This window comes from Heloderma suspectum, chromosome 2, assembly GCF_057233095.1.
Source record: "Heloderma suspectum isolate Gila_16-S chromosome 2, 16-S_ref, whole genome shotgun sequence".
NCBI classification, from domain to species: domain Eukaryota; kingdom Metazoa; phylum Chordata; class Lepidosauria; order Squamata; family Helodermatidae; genus Heloderma; species Heloderma suspectum.
In genome coordinates this window covers 338,539,639-338,561,114 of record NC_139459.1, presented here as the reverse complement: position 1 = coordinate 338,561,114, position 21,476 = coordinate 338,539,639, and the positions used below count along the sequence as shown (strand labels likewise).

The 21,476-nt window shown below is 47.9% G+C and overlaps 1 protein-coding gene across 1 annotated transcript in view; it reads left to right on the top strand.

Moving 5' to 3' along the window:
* Window positions 1–18,251, top strand: part of PLXNB1 (plexin B1) — a 184,922-nt gene extending 166,671 nt beyond the window's left edge. The window contains exons 32-39 of the mRNA XM_084840675.1: window positions 1,179–1,263; window positions 2,172–2,338; window positions 4,257–4,417; window positions 5,470–5,617; window positions 7,206–7,270; window positions 7,370–7,445; window positions 8,537–8,611; window positions 13,207–18,251. Coding sequence (XP_084696801.1) covers window positions 1,179–1,263; window positions 2,172–2,338; window positions 4,257–4,417; window positions 5,470–5,617; window positions 7,206–7,270; window positions 7,370–7,445; window positions 8,537–8,611; window positions 13,207–13,311 — 882 coding nt within the window. The 3' untranslated portion in view covers window positions 13,312–18,251. The remainder of the gene's footprint in view (window positions 1–1,178; window positions 1,264–2,171; window positions 2,339–4,256; window positions 4,418–5,469; window positions 5,618–7,205; window positions 7,271–7,369; window positions 7,446–8,536; window positions 8,612–13,206) is intronic.
* Window positions 18,252–21,476: the final 3,225 nt, after the last annotated feature.

Below are 21,476 nucleotides of genomic sequence, written 5' to 3'. Positions count from 1 at the left end.
TGGGCTCCTGATTGTCTGAATGCAACATACTGTGGTCTCTTCTTGACCTGTGGGCTCCAGTGAATCATAGAATCATAGGGCTGGAAGGGGCCTACAAGACCATCGAGTCCAAGGGAAGGTCCTACGTTGTGGCAAGGGGTTTGGAGCAGGGAGCCCTTTGGTCTTTCTGACTCAGGATTCTGTGGACAAAATATACTCATCTGGAATATAAGTGAAGTTACCTAGGAAGCTCTCTGCCTTCGGCCAGGTCAGGCCCTTGGTTCATCGAGCCCAGTATTGTCGACACCGAGTGGCAGCAATGGCTTTCTAGGGTTTCAGGCAAGAATTTTTCCAGCCCTACCTGGAGGTGCTGGGGATTGAACCAGGGACCTTCTGCATGCAAAGCTGGTGCTCTAACACTCAGCTACTGTCCTTCCTTAGATGTTTACACATCTGGAATACAGCATATAGCACCCTCTCTATCTTTCTGCCACCTAGTAAAGATTTTGTCTATCCAGACAAGCCTTCCACTTAACTGGTTCAGTTTGCTTTTGTTTTTTGTTTTTTTACTGTTTTTAAGTTGTTCCATTAATATTGTTCATTTTGTTTTTAAAATTATGTCAGCCACCTGGAGCGCTGCTTTGACAATGGAAAGGCAGGATATACATTTTCCTAACAACAACAAAAATAGACATTATCACACAACAGCCACCACTAGATAAAAAGTCCAGTTACAAAAATCAGTTCTTCACTCTTCCTAGACAATAAACCCACAAGCACATGGGGTGAGCGCATGCCATAGCCCCCCTCAAGCTAACATGGTGCAGATGCGCCCTTTACATAGCATCCCCATCATGGTGACCTCCAGATGTGTTGGATTACAACTCCCATCATCCCTAACACATCCAGAGGTCACCAGGTTGGAAGCAGCTGCCTTAACAGCATTTGAGTATCCTCTCTTTTGAGCATCCCCATGCATTTAAAAATTATGAACGACAATGAGCTGGGGAGGGGGGCTTCAGACTGGCTTGTACTGGGTCAAAAGCCATACGTGTTGGCATGTGTGGAGTTGGACATGGCTTGGAGAATGTGTCCAAAATGCATGGATTCGTGTTTTTCCAGTAACATGTAAAACAAGGTAGCGTTGAAAAGAGGAGCACAGGATGTGGTCTAACCCAAGGTTTTTTGTTCATGCTCAGGTGCCTGATGGAGCCACGGTTGCTCTTGTTCCTCGTATGACCAAGCACCTTCCCAGGGAGAATCAGGATTACATCCCTGGAGAGAGTGAGTCACTCCCAATTCCTGTTAAAGCTGGGACTGGACAGATTGTTGGAGATAATATCGGGAAAAACATCAGTGCCACCTTCGGTGGATTAAAGCACTCAAAGAGAAGGTCTGGACTTCAGTGATGTACTGGTTGTCTTGAACTAGAACTGGGAGACACAGGTTCAAATCCCCACTTTCCCTTAAAGCTCACTGGTTAGCCAGTCTTTTACTCTCACTCTCTCTCCCTTCCTAACGTGTTGTTGTTGTTCAGTCGTTCAGTCTTGTCCGACTCTTCGTGACCCCATGGACCATAGCACGCCAGGACTTCCTGTCCTCCGCTCTCTCCTGGAGTGTGCTCAAGTCTTCCTAATGTACTCAGGGACAAACAACATTATCCTCATCACGCATAGTGTAATAACACGTGTTTGTGTTCCATAATCTCATGTAAGCGTCCATGCCCCGATTCAGATCAGGACCACGCTGCTTTGGGAGGGAGTTCAACCTCCCTCCCACTACCCCTTTTTCCCTGAAATTCTATCTTCCTTTTTTTCTTCTTTTTTAACCTCCTCCCTACCCCCCACCCCGGGCAGGAAGATGGAATTTTGGGAGGAAAGGTTTCACACACACACACACACACACACACCCCGGACGTTCTGTGGACCATGCACACTTACACGAGAGTACAGAAAACAATTACGCATAGCTATACTACACATGATTAGGAGAACATTTAGTTTGGCCCTCACAGAATTGTTGTGAAAGTTAATACATGGAGGGAGCCCCTGTATGTGAAGGGAGCCCAAAGACCCTAAGCTCTTTGGAGAAAGGATGGGATATATAAATGTAATCAAGAAAGAGAATGCTGATCCAGAAACAAGTTCCAAAGCCAAAACGTTTGTTGGAGCGTATTGCTTTCTGTGTTGTAGAGACCCCAATGCTGGAGGATGCTGATGAGGGTGGGATGAAGCTCTGGCACCTGGTGAAACCGACCGAGGAACCCGAGCTGCCAAAACATCGTCGAGGAAGCCTGCGGGAGCGAGAGCGAGCCAAGGCCATTCCAGAGATCTATCTAACCCGCCTCCTCTCCATGAAGGTAAGAAGGAACCCCCCAGCCCTGGTCGCTGTATTTTCTCTTTTCTTTCCCCAAATTCTCTCAGGCTTCAATTCTGTGCACACTTTCCTTGGAGTAGGCCCCACTGGAAAGAGTGAGGCTTACGTCTGAGTAAACACGCATAGAATTGCACTGTCAGTCTAGGTTTTGTGACTTAATCTCATCCACGCAGTTGTGTCATGACCATCGAAAATAAAACGCCCAATATCATACTCCTCCTTTGCAAATCTGTGGTGTGACCACACCATAGATTTGTACACTTTGTTTGCACCTTTAAAAAGGATGCTGTACAATTGGAAGAACTGCAGGAACAGGCAACTAAAATTATCAAGGGGATGAAGCAAGTCCCCTGTGAGGAAAGGTTATAACATCTGGGACTGTTTAACTTAGGGAAAAGGCAAGTGAGGGGAGACATAATAGAGGTGTACAAAATTATGCATGGTGTGGAGAAAGTGGATAGGGAGACATTTTTCTCCCTCATACATGAACCCAGGATCATCCCGTAAATCTGATTTGTGGGAGATTCAGGACAGATAAAAGGATGTACTACACACAGTTCATAGTTAAAACTATGGAATTCACTGCCCCAAGATATAGAGATGCCCGCCATTTTGGATGACTTTAAAAGGAGACTGGACAAATTCATGGAGGATAAGGCTATCCATGGCCACTAATCCTGATGGCTATATGCTTCTTCCAGTATCAGAGCCAGCATGCCTATGTGCACCAGTTGCTGGGGAATATGGGTGGGAGGGTGCTCTTGCGCTTGTGTCCTGCTTGTGGGTTTCCCATTAGGTCATCTGGTTGGCCACTGCAGGAACAGAGTGCTGGACTAGACAGGCCTTTGTTCTGATCCGACATGGCTCATCTTTTCTTCTTACTGCACGTACTTCTAAGTTGTGGGAAAAGAAGCTCAGAGGATATACAGTGGGGAAAAAGCCATGGCAACTTTACTGTGTAAAACAAGGGTGTACCAGGAGGTGGGGAGAGAGTGTCAGGGTGGAAACTGAGCCCATAGAACCCCAGAGCAGTTCTGATTCTGAGGAGGAACAGCAATCCATGGGAGAGGAGCCCGCTCATCCCTCACAGGCACAGCAGCTGGCAGAGATTCCTCCTCCTCAGCCGGCATTCCTGAGATAGATAGTGATCCTGGCAGTGAGAAAGTGCGGGAGGGGGGCTTGTTAGACGCTTGACGCAGACGCAGGGAGCGATGAGCGATAAAGGGCATGGAAAGGAGGCGTAGCGCCCGTTTGGCGCGCAAGCAACGGTCGCGTCCCGTGGACCCAAGGGAAAGAGGGAGGAACTCTCTCTAGCCCATAAGTTCAGGGTCTGCAAGTGATTCTCCTTCAAACAGGGACCAGCTGCCTAACCCGGAGCATAGGCTACTCTGCTGTTCATTGCTTAGTCACTGGTGATTAGCATCTGAAAGAGTCATTAAGTTGTAAAAGGATTAAAGCCTTGAAAAGAATCCTTCTGTCTGTGTCTTGAGTTGGCTATTGGAGTAGACTGAAAGAGGCCGCTAGGGCTCTCCTGACAGAGAGATTGAAAAGGGAGCAGAGAAATAGAATTGAATAGATGGCTGGGGAGTGTGAGAGAGAGGGTGGGGTGCCTCCACCTCCACCCACTGCTGGCATGCAGCCCCCAAAAGATTTCCCATATGGGATGTGATCCTCAGGCTGAAAAAGGTTCCCCATGTCTGGTGTAAAGAGGAGAAAGTCCCCGCCAAACAACAATGGAACTCTAGATAACATGTCGTTCTGCCATCAGGCCGTGGCTGTCTCTGCATTGGAAGATGGCTGTAGATTTTTCTACATAGCCTTCATCTCTCTTCCTTTCACTTGCTCCAAACTGAGCTGTGCAAATGCCTGTTGTCCTGATTTCTGCCTGTGTTTGCCTGCAGGGGACACTGCAGAAGTTTGTGGATGACTTGTTCCAAGTGATCCTCAGTACTAACCGTCCTGTCCCGCTGGCTGTGAAGTATTTCTTTGACCTGCTGGATGAACAAGCACTGAATCATGGGATCACAGACCCGGAGACCATCCACATCTGGAAGACAAACAGGCATGCAACCGGACCTGCTGCCTAGTGCTTCCCAAAAGCAGAATATCCCAGTGACATCTTCAGCTGCTGTGTTCTCCGTTGCCCAGCGGAAAAGAGTACTCTGGCAGAAATTGGCAGTGCCCATTCTTGTTGCCCCTCCTGTGCTGTCTAATCCTCATTGTCACAACAGCCCTGGCTCTTGTTAGCCCCATTTTACAGCTTGGGTGATTGAGGCAGACAGAATGGAACCTTCCCAAAGCATTCTGATATGTTGATGGCTGTGCAGGTTTCCTAGGGCCAAAGCAAATAATCTAAGGGCCAAACTAGATGCAACACCAATGGGAGTGTTTTCCCCCAAGGCTAATAGCAATGTAGGGGGGATTTTCATTGGGATTGCAGCAGGGGAGGGTTAAACCTCCCCTCCCCGTGTGCTGCAGTCCCAATGAAAATCAGCCCACGTCCCTGGGTCTACAGTGATGTAGATAGGGATGTATGGGATTTGTATAATCCGTGGATTGTGAAGTGTTTTTCATTCTATCATGCACCCATTGACAGAATAGGATTTTCTCCAGTGTCCTGAATTTGCACAAATCCCCCCAATGCACGAATCTCCCCCCAAATGTGCAAATCCCCCCCATGTGCATTTTCATGCTTTAGCCTATAGAGGAAATGCTCATTTTTGACCAGTGTTTTTTACATTTTACATATTTTTCTACAAATAAATGTCTGTAAAATTCCAGAAAGTTAAAAAAACAAAACAAAACAAAAACCCGGTCCACAGGTCTGCAGAATCTGCACAACTTGGGAGAAGGCGGTCCAGCTGCAGAATCCATGGGTCAGATTCATAGAAATCTGAACTCATTTGATACTGTTGTGGATTTATCTGACATCCCTATAGTTATTGATATATGGATACGAACCATGTGAATGTGCTTTCTAATGACATGTTTAGTGTCACGCCATCTAGTTTGGCTCTAATTCTCTGGACTAACCTGGTGTAGCTCCTGCTTTACTTTCCCTGGGGAGATCCCAGCGTGTGCCCATCCGTTGAACATCTCTTCTTCTCGCCACAGCCTGCCTCTGAGGTTCTGGATCAACATCATCAAGAACCCCCAGTTCGTCTTTGATGTGCAGACGTCTGATAATGTGGAAGCTGTGCTCCTGGTCATTGCTCAGACCTTCATGGACTCCTGCACACTCGCTGACCACAAACTGGGTCGGGTAAGCCTGGGAAGGTGTGGGCAGAAGCCTCCGCTCTGTGTTGTGCTGCCGGTAGGCAAACCTGGAAGCTGTCTACTTTCTAGGCCAGCGTATTCTGGTACAATCAATGTCCGGCAGTTGTGCCCATTTGTTGCAGGGCATCCCGGCATTTTTCTCAAGGCTGCGCTTGCCATTGTGGATGCCTGTCCCCTGCGCACAGCCCATAATGTTTTGTTGTTGGGAAAATGCTGTTCTGTCAGCACTAATGTGACTTGTCATTAGTTGCACAACTATCGTGGGCACTTCTTGGCGAGGACCTGTGAAGTGAAGGATAAGGGCCATTTTTATTGTAAGGTCTTTGCTGTAATTCATCATAGTGTGAGCACAGAGCTCTCATCCAATGCATTTTGAAAACGTGTGGGGGAGTGTGTGTGTTTTGGGGCAGGGGGAATTCAGGCATCCTGTGGCTGTTCTCAGCCTCTGGCTGTTCCTCTCTGCTATCGTATGGTGGTCCCCTTGTTGTTTGGAGCCAGTGGAGCTGCCTTGACCAAAGGTTCACCTTCTAGTGCAGGGGTGTCGGACCTCCTTCAGCCTGACGGCCAAACTCAGTTTCGGAGAAATGGGGGGGGGGGAATCCCATTCCAGTGGTGGGCGGGGCCAAAAGCAAAAGCACCAAAAATACCAGCACATTTTAGCGTAAAGCTCATACTGCCAGTAACTAAGCCTTAGGAGAGGCATTTCAACCTTTTAGAATGGGGGCGGGGGGGGAGATGCACAAAAACCAGGAAACCGCCAAACAATTGGAGGTTGGGGTGGGAAGTGGAAACCACTAGGTGATGTGGAGCGGGTGGCCATTTGGGGAAGCCTGGAGGGGGAGATTTGGCCCGCAGGCCTGAGGTTCAACACCCCTGTTCTAGTGCACATTCAGGAGGGGACGTGTCAGTTACCGTGTGCACTGTACAGTGCCTGTCTCTGTCTGATGCAAACGCATCAGTGGCACCAAGTCATGATGGCTACATGCTACCTCCGGGATCAGAGGCAACCTGCCTCTGAATACCAGTTGCTGGGGGAAGCTGGTGGGAGAGGGCCATGGCCCCTCATGTCCTGCTTGTAGGGTTCCCATAGGTTAGCCACAATGGGAAACAGGCTGCTGGACTAGATTGATCTTTAGTCTGATGCAGCAGGTTTGTTCTTATGTTCTTGTTGCTGCCATTGTTTCACAACTGAGATGCAACTTGGTCACTGTAGAGATGTTGGGGCCTAATTGTAGACCTGAAAGGGCTTAAATGGCTGCACTAGGTTATGGCTAGGGCTGGTGTGTATATTCCAGACATCCACAGGTTTTCCAAAAACTGGTGCTGAATGTAGCAAGTTGCTAGCCCTCATTATCATGCAGTACTACTCTGAACCGAACCTAGAGAAGGGCTGAGGCTGGATTCCTTGGACTAAGGGATGGGAGGTGTGTACCCTTCACATCTCTCTACAAGGATTACTCTCCTTTCTTTCCTCCCCATCCCCTCCAGCTTAGTAAGGTGTTAATTGTTATCATTACGCCTTCAATTTTCTGGGCCTTGTCACTAAATTCTTGCTCCCTTTGTGGCCTTTCCAGGATTCCCCAATTAACAAGCTGCTCTATGCCCGTGACATTCCACGCTATAAGCAGATGGTGGAAAGGTAAGAAGGAGGATCAGAGGGGAAGCTGGGTATGTGAGAAGAGGAAGAAAGGCAAAAAACTGTATGGAGAAATGAAAAATAAGTATTTCCACCCTGCAGGTACTATGCAGATATTCGCCAAACCATCTCTGCCAGCGACCAGGAGATGAATTCCGCCCTGGCTGAACTATCACGGGCAAGTAGCCTCCTAATTACATCAATGGCTGTTTTTTCTTTGTTTTTACTGCTCCTAGGACAAGACATTGGCAGGTGCCTTTTTTGAAGCCAGCACCAGAGTTGCTAGATCAGACCCCATAATGTACAGCGTCTGTATAATTCCAGAAGCAGCAACAAAACTGGGTTGTCCTCTGCCATCCTTGCCTTTATGGTAGAGGCACATCGTGCCACGTGATTCTTCTTCCGGTATATCGGGCTTTCAGCTTCCCTGTGCCAGCTTGGCTAGGGTGATTACAAAGAAAATAAGGATTCATTCAGCTAACCAAAATAGCATGTGGTATGGGTCCATAGCTCAGTGGTAGAACACCTGGTTTGCATGCGGTCCCAGGTTCAATCCTTGGCATCTCCCATTAAAACAGGGGTGCAAAACATCCAGCCCAAGGACCACATGTGACCCACCAAGCCATTTCTGGCAGCCAGCCAGAACCCTCCTGCATCTGCCCTGGTGGTGGCACTGCCTATCCCTTATCTCTGATAAGGACAGGATTTCCTTGCTCTCTGATGAGAGATAAACAAGGGATGCCTTTGCTATTGCCAGGTAGGGGTATCCCCAGACTTATGTGTGTATTTCTGTATGTGCATGTCTGTGCAGCACGGTGGCCCCTTGGCGCTGCCTGCCGCTGCCCTTGGAGCCAAAAAGGTTGTGCACCCCTGAGTTAAAAGGATCAGATGGAAGGTGATGGAAAAGATGATGGAGCACCAGATGCGGCAGAACTGCTGCCAGAAGTAGACAATACTGGGCTAGATGGACAAATCCTCTGACCTGGTATAACACAGCTGCCTATGTATAGGCAGTATAGAAATGAAATGGAATGGAATGGATTGGAATGGAATGGAATGAATGAATGAATAAATAAATAAATAAATAAATGTGCCTATGTTCCATAGATCTTCACAGGATTTAACGCCATGAAGCGAGCCTGTGGTTCCTTCACCAGGTTGCCCGCCCAGTTTGCAACTCTACCCCCACCCCAAAGCCATTGGAAGTGGGTGAATAAAGGGGAGGTTTGGCTCCCACAGTAAATAACAGCAGTTATCTTTCGGTTGCAGAATTACTCAGGTGAACTCAATTCCTTGGTGGCTCTGCATGAACTCTACAAGTACATCAACAAGTATTATGACCAGGTGAGTGCGGTTCATGGGTGTTCTCCTTCCAGCTTGCACTTTGCAGGGCTACAGAGGAATCCCACTAGCCTTGAGAAATTTATTTAGAGTTCCACCCCACCTCCTTTCCCATTGTGGTAACAAATGCTGTGCATAAAACATGGGTGGCAATTTTATTTATGTATTTATTTATTTCTATACCGCCCAATAGCTGAAGCTCTCTGGGCAGTTCACAGAAATTAAAACCAAAAAGCACACAGTAAAACAATATAAAATATAAAAGCATTAAAACCACAGTATAACAATATAGCCAGAATAAAACCTAGCAGAAAGGCAGAGATTTAAAATACAGATTTAGAACAGCAAAGCTAAAAGGCTAGAAAGCTAAAATGCTAAAATGCTTGGGAAAATAAAAAGGCGCCGGAAGGAATACAATGTAGGTGCTCACTAGGGAGCATATTCCACAGCCAGGGTGCCACAGCAGAAAAGGCCCTCCTTCTGGCAGCCACCCACCTCACTTCCTTTGGCAGGGGCTCCCGGAGAAGGACCCCTGAGGATGATCTTAGGGTCCAAGCAGGCACATATGGGAGGAGGTGATCCTTCAGATGACCTGGCCCCAAGCCATTAAGGGCTTTGAATGTTAATACCAGCACTTTGAATCGGGCCTGGAAATAGACTGGCAGCCAGGGCAGCTGGAGAAGTACCAGCATAATATGAGCTCTTTGGCCAGTCCATGTTAACAGTCTTGCTGCCCTATTTTGGATGAGCTGAAGTATCCAGACCATTTTGAAAGTCAGTCCCACATATAACTCATTGCAGAAATCCAGACAAGAAATTATCAGAGCATGGATAACCGTAGCTAGGCTACCTCTATCCAGATAAGGGCGTAGTTGGTATACCAACCTAAGCTGATAAAAAGTGCTTTGTGCCACTGAGTTCACCTGTGCCTCATGTGAGAGGTCTGGGTCCAAGAGCACCCCCAAACTACGAACGTGATCCTTTAGGGGGAGGGCAACCGCCTCTAGAACAAGTTGAATATCACCTAGCCGAGCAGACGAGCCACCCACTAACAGTACTGCCATCTTCTCTGGATTGAGTTTCAGTTCACTGACCCTCATCCAGTCCATTACTGTGCTCAGGCACTGATTCAGAACAGCCACTGCCTTACCTGGGTTTGATGACATTGAGAGGTAGAGCTGGGTGTCATCCGCATATTGATGGCACCTCAGCCCACACCTCTGGATAACCTCCCCCAGAGGTTTCATGTAGATGTTAAACAGCATGAGGGATAAAATAGAGCCCTGTGGAACCCCATGGCGTAGTTGCCATGGCGCAGAGCAATAATCCCCCAGCACCACCTTCTGGAATCGGCCATCCAAGTAGGAGCGGAGCCACCGCAGTGCAGTGCCTCCAACTCCCAACCCAGACAACTTATCGTTGATGGTATCGAAAGCCACTGAGAGGTCCAGGAGAATCAACAGGGTCGCACTCCCCCTGTCCCTCTCCCGGCAGAGGTCATCCCACAGGGCAACCAAGGCAGTTCCCATTCCAAAAGCAGGCCTGAAGCCCGATTGAAATGGATCTAGATAATCCGTTTCATTCAAGAGTGCCTAGAGCTGTCCTGCAACCACCCACTCAAGCACCTTGCCCAGGAAGGGGATGTTGGCCTATAGTTGTTAACATCCTCCGGGTCCAGGTTAGGCTTTTTCAGGAGTGGTCTGATTACCACCTCTTTTAAAGAGGCTGGCACCACTCCCTCTCTCAAGGAGGAATTTACAACCTCCTGGACCTAGCCAGACATCCCCTCCTTGTTTGAAGTAATATGCCATAAAGGGCAAGGGTCAAGCACACAAGTGGTCAATCGGACTTGGCCAAGCACCTGGTCCACATCCTCAGGCCTCAGTAACTGAAACTCATCCAATGAAACTGGACCAGACGGTGCTCTGAACGCCTCTACCAATGGAACTGCATTAATCGTGGTGTCCAATTCATGATGAATGCGAGCGACTTTATTGTCAAAGTGCCGTGCAAACTCGTCATAATGTGCAACCGAGGTTTCCAAAGTCTCTCTCCCTGGGCCAGAATGTAACAGGCCGTGAACCACTCGGAAAAGCTCCACTGGACAACACTGATATCGCCAATATTATAGGCTGCTGTCTTCCCCAACCTTCTCTAAATTTATATTTGATTTCAACCCTTTCACACATACCCTGACTTAGAGAAACAACCTTCTGAACCACCTCTGGGGCTGCATTGTGCCCTTACTGTCTTATAATATGATCCCCAACCTTCCTTATGGAGGATGATTCATACCAGTGTGTGTCTGCATTTGTGGTGTGTGTGTGTGTGTGTGTGTGTGTGTCCCATTGCCCAAAGAGTGAAAAAACAATGAACTAAAATATGAATACTTCAGACAATACATTATCCATAGCTTGCTTCTATAAAAGATAGTTCAAAAGAGTTTCAGAATAGGTACCTAATAAATACCTCAGTATCAAAAGGATTTGGTCATAATTCCTTACTTACAGGAAGAGTGTAAGACACCTTCTGACCTAGGAAGGGTCAGCAGCTGAAGGAGCCCTTTGAAAAGGCTGCAAGCTTCCGCTATTGGGCAGTATAGAAAGAAAGAAAGAAAAAGAGAGAAAGAGAGAGAGAGAAAGAGAGAGAGAGGGAGAGAGAAAGAAAGAAAGAAAGAAAGAAAGAAAGAAAGAGAAAGAGAGGGAGGCGGGGCCATTCCACAGCCCCAGGGTTTACAGCAGGGGTAGGGAACCTCAGGCCTGTGGGCAAAATCCAGCCCACCTCGGGTTCCCCAGATGGTCCCACCCCCTTTCCCCCACTGCTGATCTTTGATGGTTTGGTGTTTGTCTTAAAGCTGAGGCCTGATCCAACCAGGAGCCACACTAAACAGATGCAAAGGTATCAATATGACTCAATATTGATTCAACTTGTGTGAAAGAATGATAGTTTATTGTTAGAAAATGGATTCAGATAATAAAAGCAAAGAAAAACTTGTGCGCACCCCTCAATTGTTAGATCACAATCCCCTCAGCTGGTGTTGCACTGGTTCTCTGGATGCAAGGGAGTGTCATCCCAAGGGCCTCGGGTCTCTGGGCAGGCAGGCGCCCTTCTTCCTCACAAAGTGAGAACCAAGAGCAAGCCATTGCGTTTGGATTTTATAGAGGCCAATGCTAAGTTCCAGAAACTGTCAACAGACACACACACACACACACACAAACCTGTCTTCATTAAGAAGTGGGGACCTTAACTTCTTGACAGGAAAGAAGGTTTCTCACAGCAGAGAAAAACAAATCTTATCTTCAGAAAGTGTGAAGTGCAACGAACAGCACCTGCTTGGAGTTAGTGGTCAAAAGCTCAGACTTTCACTACACAACTATGAGAACCAACTCTAACTTCATAATAGTTGCCAACTTACTCTACTAAATAAGTATACCTATGCTACTAAACACTGCCTATGACTCTGTGTAAGTTCACACCTGACTCCTCGCCATTCTTCCGAAACCAAATTCAATGTAGTGTTTCCCAGCTTTTGCATATTCCCCCCAGCCCCATTCTAAAAGGTTAAAATGCCTCTCCTAAAGCTTATGTACCGTCAGTAAGAACTTCCAACTAAAATATGCTGGTATTTTTGGCCCTACCCCTTTTGGCTTCAGTCCTGCCCACCGTTGGAATGTGGCCCCCAAGAGCTTCATCGAAATGGAATTCGCCCTCGAGCTGAAAGAGGTGCAACACCCATGGGTTACAGGAACAGGGGGGAAGCATTTTCTGGCCTAGATGGCAAAGGGCAAAAGTTCTCTCCGCTCTCTTCTGGCATGGTGGTCAAAGCAGCAACAGCACAATGGACCCTTTGAAATGGCTGCAAGGGGAAGGGATGGAAGAAGGCAGGGGAAGAGAGGGTCTCTACTGCCAGTAGAAACCCTCTACCCTTGCAGAAAAATTGTGGAGTCAGAACAACCCTGTGCCTCTCCCCAAACCCCACAAATTGGCGGAGGTGGGGAGGCAGGGAGGACTGAGCATGTATGCTGCTACGGAAATGCCTCTAGCAGCAGAGAGCAGTGGACTTGCTGGGGCTGGGAGCATGGATGGCTGCAGGAAAGCAAGCAGCTTGCTGCTTGCTTTCCATCGGCCTGGGCTTAAAGGCATAACCAGGCAGACGGAAGACCTCAAGAGAAGGATTGGACTTCTCAAACAATGGATTGTTTTAGTGCTTGCCCCTTGACCACTGAAAGGAGTGCGGAGAGAGGGGAAATTGAGAATTCACTTGGGGGAAGGAACAAATTGAGTTCTGCAGATTTCAAAAGGAAAGAGCATTCCACAGTTGGGGTGCCACTATCAGAAAGGCCCTGCTCCTAATGGATACCAGCCCTGTGTCCAGCAAGGAAGGCACCCAGAGCAGGGGCCCCTCCAAAGACCTTAAGGCTGGGGTGTGTGTGTGTGTGTCCACATTAGCAATCTCTGGGGATTTGGGCCTCTGGCTAACAGAGAATTGAGCTGTTCGTGGCCTCCCTGGGATGCAGAGCATTCGTAGCATCCTCTTTGAAAGCCCAGCCTTGAGGCTGAAGGCAACCCTCGGCTAATGGCTCTGAGTCTTCCTGCAGATTATCACTGCCTTGGAGGAGGACCCGATGGCACAGAAGATGCAGCTGGGATACCGCCTGCAGCAGATTGCCGCAGCAGTGGAGAACAAAGTCACAGACTTGTGACATGCACAGAGGGGCAGTCAGGCAGAGATGGGGCAGACAGCACCTGCTGCATGCAGGACCAGGCACTCCACGCGGAGGTGGAATGAGGGAGCAGCAGCAGATCAGGAAACGCCCAGCGTGAGGGGCCATGGGGGCCAGCGGACTTCGTTTTTATACAGACTTTAAAAAAATAGTAATAATAAAAATAATGGTGATGATGATGATAATAATGAACTTTAGGGAAATTCTCCCTAAACAGAACCTGGGCTCCTCCAGATCAGCTGAGCCAAGTGGCCAGGAGGCCAGATGTTGTGAATGTGCCAAGGGGGGTTAGAGACCTGTGTAGCCATGGAGGGAAGCCGGATCTTTGCCTCCCCACACTGCAGCCTGAAGCCACTGAGAAGAACAGCTCAGGCAGGGGCCCTGAATCTGTGTGAGCTTCCTCCAGACTTTCCTGGACCCTGAGAGAGAACATCCTCCTGGCTAAGCAAGGGGAGAACCACCCCGGCCCATCCTCCTGCCCTTGGGGTATCTCTTGTTGCATCCAGCGGCACTTCCTTTCCACTGTGAGCATCCGTGCTTCAAAGCAGGCTAGGACAAGCACAAAGGAAGGGGCTGAAGAAGGGAGAGCCTGCAGCCGATGATTTGGAAGCGTGGGCGCTCGCTGGTAGTGGAAACGCACGTAGCGGTGCCTGCCCAGATCCCTGGAGCGTGGAAGAGCCATGTCCGTCTTGCTCAGCCACACCCCGTCAAGGTGGTCCTCGCAGCCCCTGGGCGTGCATTTCCGCAGCTGCTTCTTCAGGCACAGATCCCCCCGTCCTGCTCTCCAGAAAGCACAAAGGAAGACCTGCTTCCCTCCGGCTGCCTTGCACTCCATTTGCTGCTGCTTTTAAGTAGGGTGTGTAGATTACGCTGTAGATGTGGTTGTGGTGGTAGGGGGGAATATTTAAGAGCTTCAAAATGGTAACTCCTGCCTGCCCCCGTTTGAGTTAGCACTTCTCCTTGAGTGGACATCCTCTTCCTCCCACATGCTCCTTTTGCCCTGAGCCCCATGAGAGCTTTCCTAGCTCTGCCAGGGCCAACTCAGCATCTTTACAAAACCAACTGCTTGCATCTCTGATGCCCTCCAAGGCCTGAGCCTGAATTTCCTCAGTGGCAGCTTTTGTTTTCTCTGCCTGGGATTGGGGTTGCCAACTGCCGCCCTTTCCTGTGCCTTTGAGAGGGGCTTGATCTACAGGCATTATTAGCAGGTGATAATGTTTCTCTCCCAACCTGATGGTTTCTTAGTTCAGGCTTAAAAGGCTCAGGAACAACCAGTTGGTGTTCTTTTCTGGTCAGTTGGCAACCCTATCTTGTAGCTCAGCTGAAATGGGTTCCCCCTTCCTTTCTATTATGAGAAACTCGGATGAGGTGTGTCCATACCAGCACTCCTAATCCCTTGTCTCTTTGCGTCTTCTTGTCCCAGTAGGCTTCAGTGCTGCTCTTTGTAGATTTGCAATCCATGCCCAAAGCGGCACTTCTGCTCCACTCAGCTGCACCAAGTGGCAAATTGGGACCCTTCCTCGCCAATACATACAGAGGCAGGGATCACTCCACTCTGCCACTTGATGCCACAGGCCCCAGTCCTTCCTTGCAAGCTATCCGGTAGGATTGCCATCTTTTTTTGTCAGGGCTTTGCCTGGTAGGTGGAGATTCAAGAGGGGTACATTTCCTCATTGGTGGATCCCCAGACTGCAAAACAGAAGAGATAAGAATTTTTTATTGGACCGTCTCTGTTGCAATAAGCACATGCATGCTTTCTAGTTCAAGAGAACTCTTCAATGGGCCCTGTGAAGAGTTTTGTGTGACTTAAAAGGCTACACATTCATGGACCAAAATAGGTTGATCAGGTAAGGGCCAAACTACATATGATGTGGGAAATCCATGAGTACGATATCTGCAGGTTTTTCTTTAACTTATTTATTTAACTGCAGCTTGAGGGGATTCAGTTTGGCATCATGGTGCTGGGGGAGGATGGTTTCTCTTTCCTCTGTCCCAGTTTCCTGAGCTAAAACCCTCTGAAGCTACTTTTCCTGTAGTACCTACAGGTACCCTATGGCTTCATGCATGTTTTCCCCTCTGCCGCAAACACCTCCTTCAGAGGGATTTAAATCGGGGAAATGGCACCGGTGGGTGAGATTTATCCCATGCCCCCGGACCACAGTCCAAGTTCAAACTGTCTGCTCTCTCCTCTGGCTGCTTTTAACATTTTAGCAAGAATGCAAGAGACCCTATTCATGCTTCTCGTGCGTCATGCCTAGTTTGGCCGAGAAACTCGAATGCTGGTGCCTGCTGGTCAGGACGAGCCTCCATTATCAGCTGGAACATTCCTGGTTCAGATCTCAGCTTAGCCATAACCTCCCTCCGTGCCTTGAGCCATCCACTTATCTCTCAGCCTCAACCTCCTGTTTATAATTTGGGGAATGCTGATAAGCATACTGGTTTGCCTTACGCAGTAGTTGTAAGGACAGCTGGGATTACACGTGTGAGACTCTTAGGGAAGGGCTATAGAAATCCAAAGTCTGCCCTGGCCACAAGCCTCATCCAGCCTTCAACGCAGAGACCCACCTGCAGCAGTATAATGCCACCTTATCCCACTTTGTATCTCTTGTGCTGTGGAGCCAACAATGGCAAGAAAACTGCTTATCCCTTTTGGGGTCATCCTTGAAGCTCTCAATCCCACCATCATATATTCTTCCTTCCATCTGTTATCTCAGACCAGTCATTAATACCTTGAGTAAGACATGACATAGCTCAAGCCAGCTTGGAAGTCATGCCCTTTGATCTGGAAGTTCTTCCCTGCTAACAGCAGGCAGCTGAGAGCTAGCCTGGCTTTACTTAGTGCTGAAGCAGCATGCACTTTGTACATGCTCAGTAGGCCTCCTGTCTTTATTATTCCCCCATTCCAAGACTGGCCTTATAATTGAGAACTTGGTTGTGAGACAAAAGTCCTGGTTTAAGTAAAGTCTTGCCCCCGAGGGAGGCTTAGTCTTGAGTTCTATACAGCTGGATGATTGTCCTTCTGGGTTTCTCCTGCTAAGACTTGAACCATGAATATCCTGCATGGATGGATCTTGGACACACATTATGTTTTACAGAACGAGGTGGCAGCTGTCCCCATATTTACGCTAGAGATAAAGTGCAATTGCCTCCCAATCTCACCATTCTCTAGCAAATTAGTTCTTGCTACATAGTTAAGAGCGTAAGAAGAGTCCTGCCAGGTCAGGCCAAAGGTCCAAGTCCAGCATGCTTTTTCCCACAGTGGGCAATCCGATGCCTCTGGGTTGCAAACAAGCAGGCCTTGAAGGCAATAGCAGTTGGTCCTTGGAGGCATTCTGCCTCTGATCCTGGAGATAGCAAATGGCTGCTTGCGGTTTCTGTGAAGGAAAGGCAACAGACACAGCTCCAGGGGCCCTTTGGACAGGGCATCCTCAGCTGGCTGCCTTCACCCAAAAGAGGCGGGGTATGCAAGCCAAATATGGCCTCTTGCCTGTGGGTGCTCTGGGCAAAGTGAGAATGGTGCCTTTGCTGAGGCAGGGAGCCCTTTGCCGATCTTGGGATCCCAGCAAAATGCCCAACCTCACCACCCTGTGCTGATGCTAAAACGCAAGCTATTCCTTCGTGGTGCAGCTACTCAGAGGTAAATAGAATACTTGTCCAAACCTTGAGGCTGCCTCTGCTGTCAACTCCACTTCCACCCTCCTTCCTCCAGCAGTGGTGGATATTTCGCAGATGGTTTGAGAAGCCCACGTTACAACTGCAGTAGTTGGAAATAGAAGAAAGTGGACAATGGCTTTAGCTCAAGGTGTGGTTGGACTCCAACTTCCATCAGCCCCAACCAACATGGCCAGTGGTCATGGGAATTGTAGCCAAACAGCATCTGGAGAGCCACACAGGTCCCCCACCCCTGCATTAGCAGCAACTAAGGAGGATGAAGATGTGCCACTTCTTTCCCAGGTCCTCTGGCACACCTTCCTGCCACACTGGCTGTGAGTCAACATGAGAGTCCTGTATGCTTTTGCAAGCAGAAGGAAAGGATGTGCAACGGAACTTGACACTGGGGGAAGTTAGGTTGTCCACCTTTTCTCCTGCCTGTGTTGTTGTGTATTTAACAGCAGCCTGATCTGCAGGCATCAATAAGTGGGCAATGCTCGTGGCCATACCACAAAAAGCTTCCCCTACTGATTTCTGCAGATCAAAAATGCTGTTGAAATACATTCTGGTCAGCTGGCAGCCCAACGGAAAGGCTGTGGCTGCTTCCCCTTCCACAGTTATGGGACTGTTAAAGAGAGGTCACTTTTTGAGGTTGCGCCTCAGTAATCCTACATCAGCCTTTCCCCCTTCCAGATGTTTGAACAACTGCCAGCATTCCTGACCATTCATTGGCCATGCTGGCAGGGGGTGATGAGAGCTGAAGTCCAACAATATCTGGAGGGCACCAGGTTGGGGAAGGCTGCCTTATATACCCAATAGATCTTTCAGTTCACCATAAATGCTGGAAAGAACATCTACAAAGGGAGGTTAATTCTGTAGAAAGAATCTGCTCATTGTGGGGACGGGCTGCAGCCCCATTCTTAACTTTTGGGGATTTCGCATGCCTTTGTTTCTTTTCTGGTTTCTTGTTTCCCCAGTGACTATCCAACTTTCCCTTTTTGCATTCTGGTCCAGCTGCCCAAATGTGCTCTCTCAACTGATTGGAGAATCAATCATTATTAATCTGGAAAGCTTGACGGACAAACCAGCCTGTTTTGTTTTGTTCTATAGTATAATAATGTTATTGTAGATACTGTTCTGAGCAAAGTAGGAATTTTATCATGAAATGAGAAGTTTTGTCTGTAAATAATCAGTTTAGATCCCAGATGACTTTATTACAGAGCAAAATTCTTACACGGTAATTCAATAAACTTTAATATACAACACAGAACAGGGCTCCGGCTCCTGGTTTCTTTTGTCAGTGGCTTCCTTGATGATGTATTAAGAGCCAGCAGTGGGCTGTGTGGGAAGTCTGATTGCCCAATTTTTCCCTGGCTCTACCTCTGTATGTTTAACAGCAGCAGACTGTTAGTGGGTGACGCTTTTCCCAGCACTTATCTCCATGCCAAGAAAAGCTTCACCAGATTAATTTCTGGGTGTCAGACTGATGTTCAAAAGCTGGCTACTGCAGTTGAAGAAGGATATTCACAAACTGGAATGTGTCTAGAGGATGGCAACAAAGATGGTGAGGAGGCCAGGGCCCCACGTCCTATGAGGAGAGGTTGAAGGAACTGGTATGTTTAGCCTGAAGAAGAAACAGTTAAAAGGAGATAGAAAAGCCATCTGCAAATATTTGAAGGGCTATGATGACGGAGCAAATTTGTTTTCTGTTGCTCCAGAGGGTATGACCCAAACCACAAGAAAAAGGATTTAGACAATATATTAGGAAGAACTTCCTGACCATATGAGCTGTTTGACAGTGAACAGACTGCCTTAGAAGGTGGCAGACTCTCCTCCGTTAGGTGGCCATCCAGCCTCTGCTTAAAAACCTCTGTTCAGGGATGTTGCAGTAGTGGATTTCACTGCATTGCAGGGGTTAGCCTAGATGACTTTTGTGGTACCTCCCAACTCTATGACTCTAAGCACTGGAGCAAAGCCAGTTAAAAAGACGACAACCCCACTTAGAGATGCTGCCAGATAAGATGTTGGCTTGTTGGGGCTACTCCTTTTCACTCAATACAGGGATGGTGTAAAAGCTGGAATGGGTAAGAACAGCCCCTTTATATTAAAAAAGCATGCCAAAAATAGTGCATGTGTTAGAAACACTTGAGAACAGTATTTTAGGACTAAACCCCTTGCAATATTGCATTATTATTAACCCCATAATGCCCAGAACACATCTGGAACAGAATGGAGTGGCCCGACACTTCCAAATGAGCCAAATTAACCAGTCACACGTAACTCCATGGCAGGGATGCAATAAGCCATAAAACGTCCACAGAAACCATGTTCCGATACCCGCTCTGGGCCATAGTCCATATTGTGCAAAACAGGCCGGAACACCACCTTCCGAGTGAGCCAAATCAACCAGACTCGCCAGCCACACATTACAAGCTCCATAATGTCCATGGAAACCACATTTCAATGCCTGTTCTGTGGCACAGTTCACATTCCCAACTTTTCACTATCCGACTTACACACACAGGGAAAGATTAAGGTGACATGCTGCAATTGTTTTCAGTGGTAAATTAGACAAATATAACGTTGGTTAGCTTAGCAGTAGACAAATGTATTACAACTGCATAATTTTGGACTTTGCTAGGTTGGTTCTTTTCCCATTATTTATTTATTTTTTTATTGCATTTATACCCCGCCTTTCTCCCTCTCGCAAGGAACTCAAGGCGGCTTACATTATCCTCCTCCTCACCGTTGTATCCTCACAACAACAACCCTGTGAGGTAGGTTGGGCTGAGAGTCTGTGACTGGCCCAAAGTCACCCAGTGAGCTTCCATGGCCAAGTGGGGACTAGAACCCGGATCTCCCAGCTCCCAGTCCGTCACTCTCACCACTACACTACACTACACTGGCTCTCATTAGGATTATAATATGTGTCTTGTTCATTTGCTTATAAGAGATACCCCAGAAACTCAATACCCATTCATTACATTTGCAGCAGGGCTAGAAGGAGTGAAATCTGGGTGTGCGTCACAAAAGGGGGTGGCACAAATAAACCCTTGGAAGTTTGCAGGATCGGGACCAGACGTCACACACAGTCAAGAGGCACCTGATGCACCTTCAAAACCCTGCGCAATTACCCAGAGGAGGGAAAATCCCAGGTGCAACGAATAGAGGACGCCTGCGAGGAGCAGAGCAGCAGCAATCTCAAATGCTCCTGCCACACAACTCTTTTGGTGACCAAATAATCCACGATGGCCACCAGATGACACGATAACCCACAATGTGTTAAATAACCCCTAATGTAGACTGTGAGTTAGCAGAGTGAGTTATTTCTGCCAAATACGCCATCGTGGGTTACAAAATTCCTGACAGAAGGCATGATAACCCACAGTGGGTTAAGTAAGCCATCGTTGCTTCTTTAACCCATTGTGGGTTATCACGATGCCTGAACCCAGTCTTTACCTCATGCTTCTGGCAACATTTTTATTTAATTGCTACATTTATATCCCGCCCACCAAGCAGCTCATGGCGAAATGTAACGGTCTTCCCCCAATTTTGTCCTTGCAACAACCCTGTGTGGTGGGTTAAGCTGAGAGGTGTGAATGGCCAAAGGTCATGGTCAGCTTCAGGAGCGAATGGGGCTCCCCCATCCTAGTCTTGATATTTTAAGCACTAAACCGCACACCTGTGGGCTTCTGTTGGAAATGGTCTTTGCAGATCTTCCCTCCAGATTCTGTAGATGTTTCATGATTAACTGCATCAGTTCCATCTAGTAAAATGAACAGTGGTGTATTTGGTTAATTTCACTTACTCAGAAGTTGCCATTCTGGGCTATTACCCCACAACAGTTCTTGGCTTATTTTGCTCACTTAGAAGTTGCTGTTCGGAACTGTTTTGCACAATATGGACTGTGGCCCCGAACAGCTACTGACACGTGGTTTCTGTGGATGTTTTGGCACTTATTACATCTGTCCCATCTAGTAGGTGTGACTGGTGAGTTTGGTTGATTTGGCTCACTCAGAAGTTGCTGTTGCAGCCCCTTTTTCTTCAATACAGACTATGGCACAGAACAGGTATCGGAGCATGGCTTCTGTGGATGTTTTGTGGCTTACTGCATCCCTGCCATGGAGTTATGTGTGACTGGTGAGTTTGGTTGATTTTGCTCATTTGGAAGTATCTGCTCCAGGCCAGTCCGTTCTGCTCCAGATGTGTTTGGGGAATTATGGGGTTAATAATACAATATTGCAAGGGTTTTAGCCCTAAAATATTGTTCTCCAGTGTTTCTAACCCATGCCGCTATTTTTGGCATTTCTTTTAATATAAAGGGGCCATTCCGGCTCCTTCCGTTCCAGCTTTCACACCGTCCCCTCAGTACAGCTGTTATTTAGGATTATTCCCCGCCCCACCCTGAAACTGCATGGCACGCATACACATTCAACAGGTTAACCTCCCCCATCACTGCATCTCCATGCGGGGGGGGGGGGACTGCACCTGTT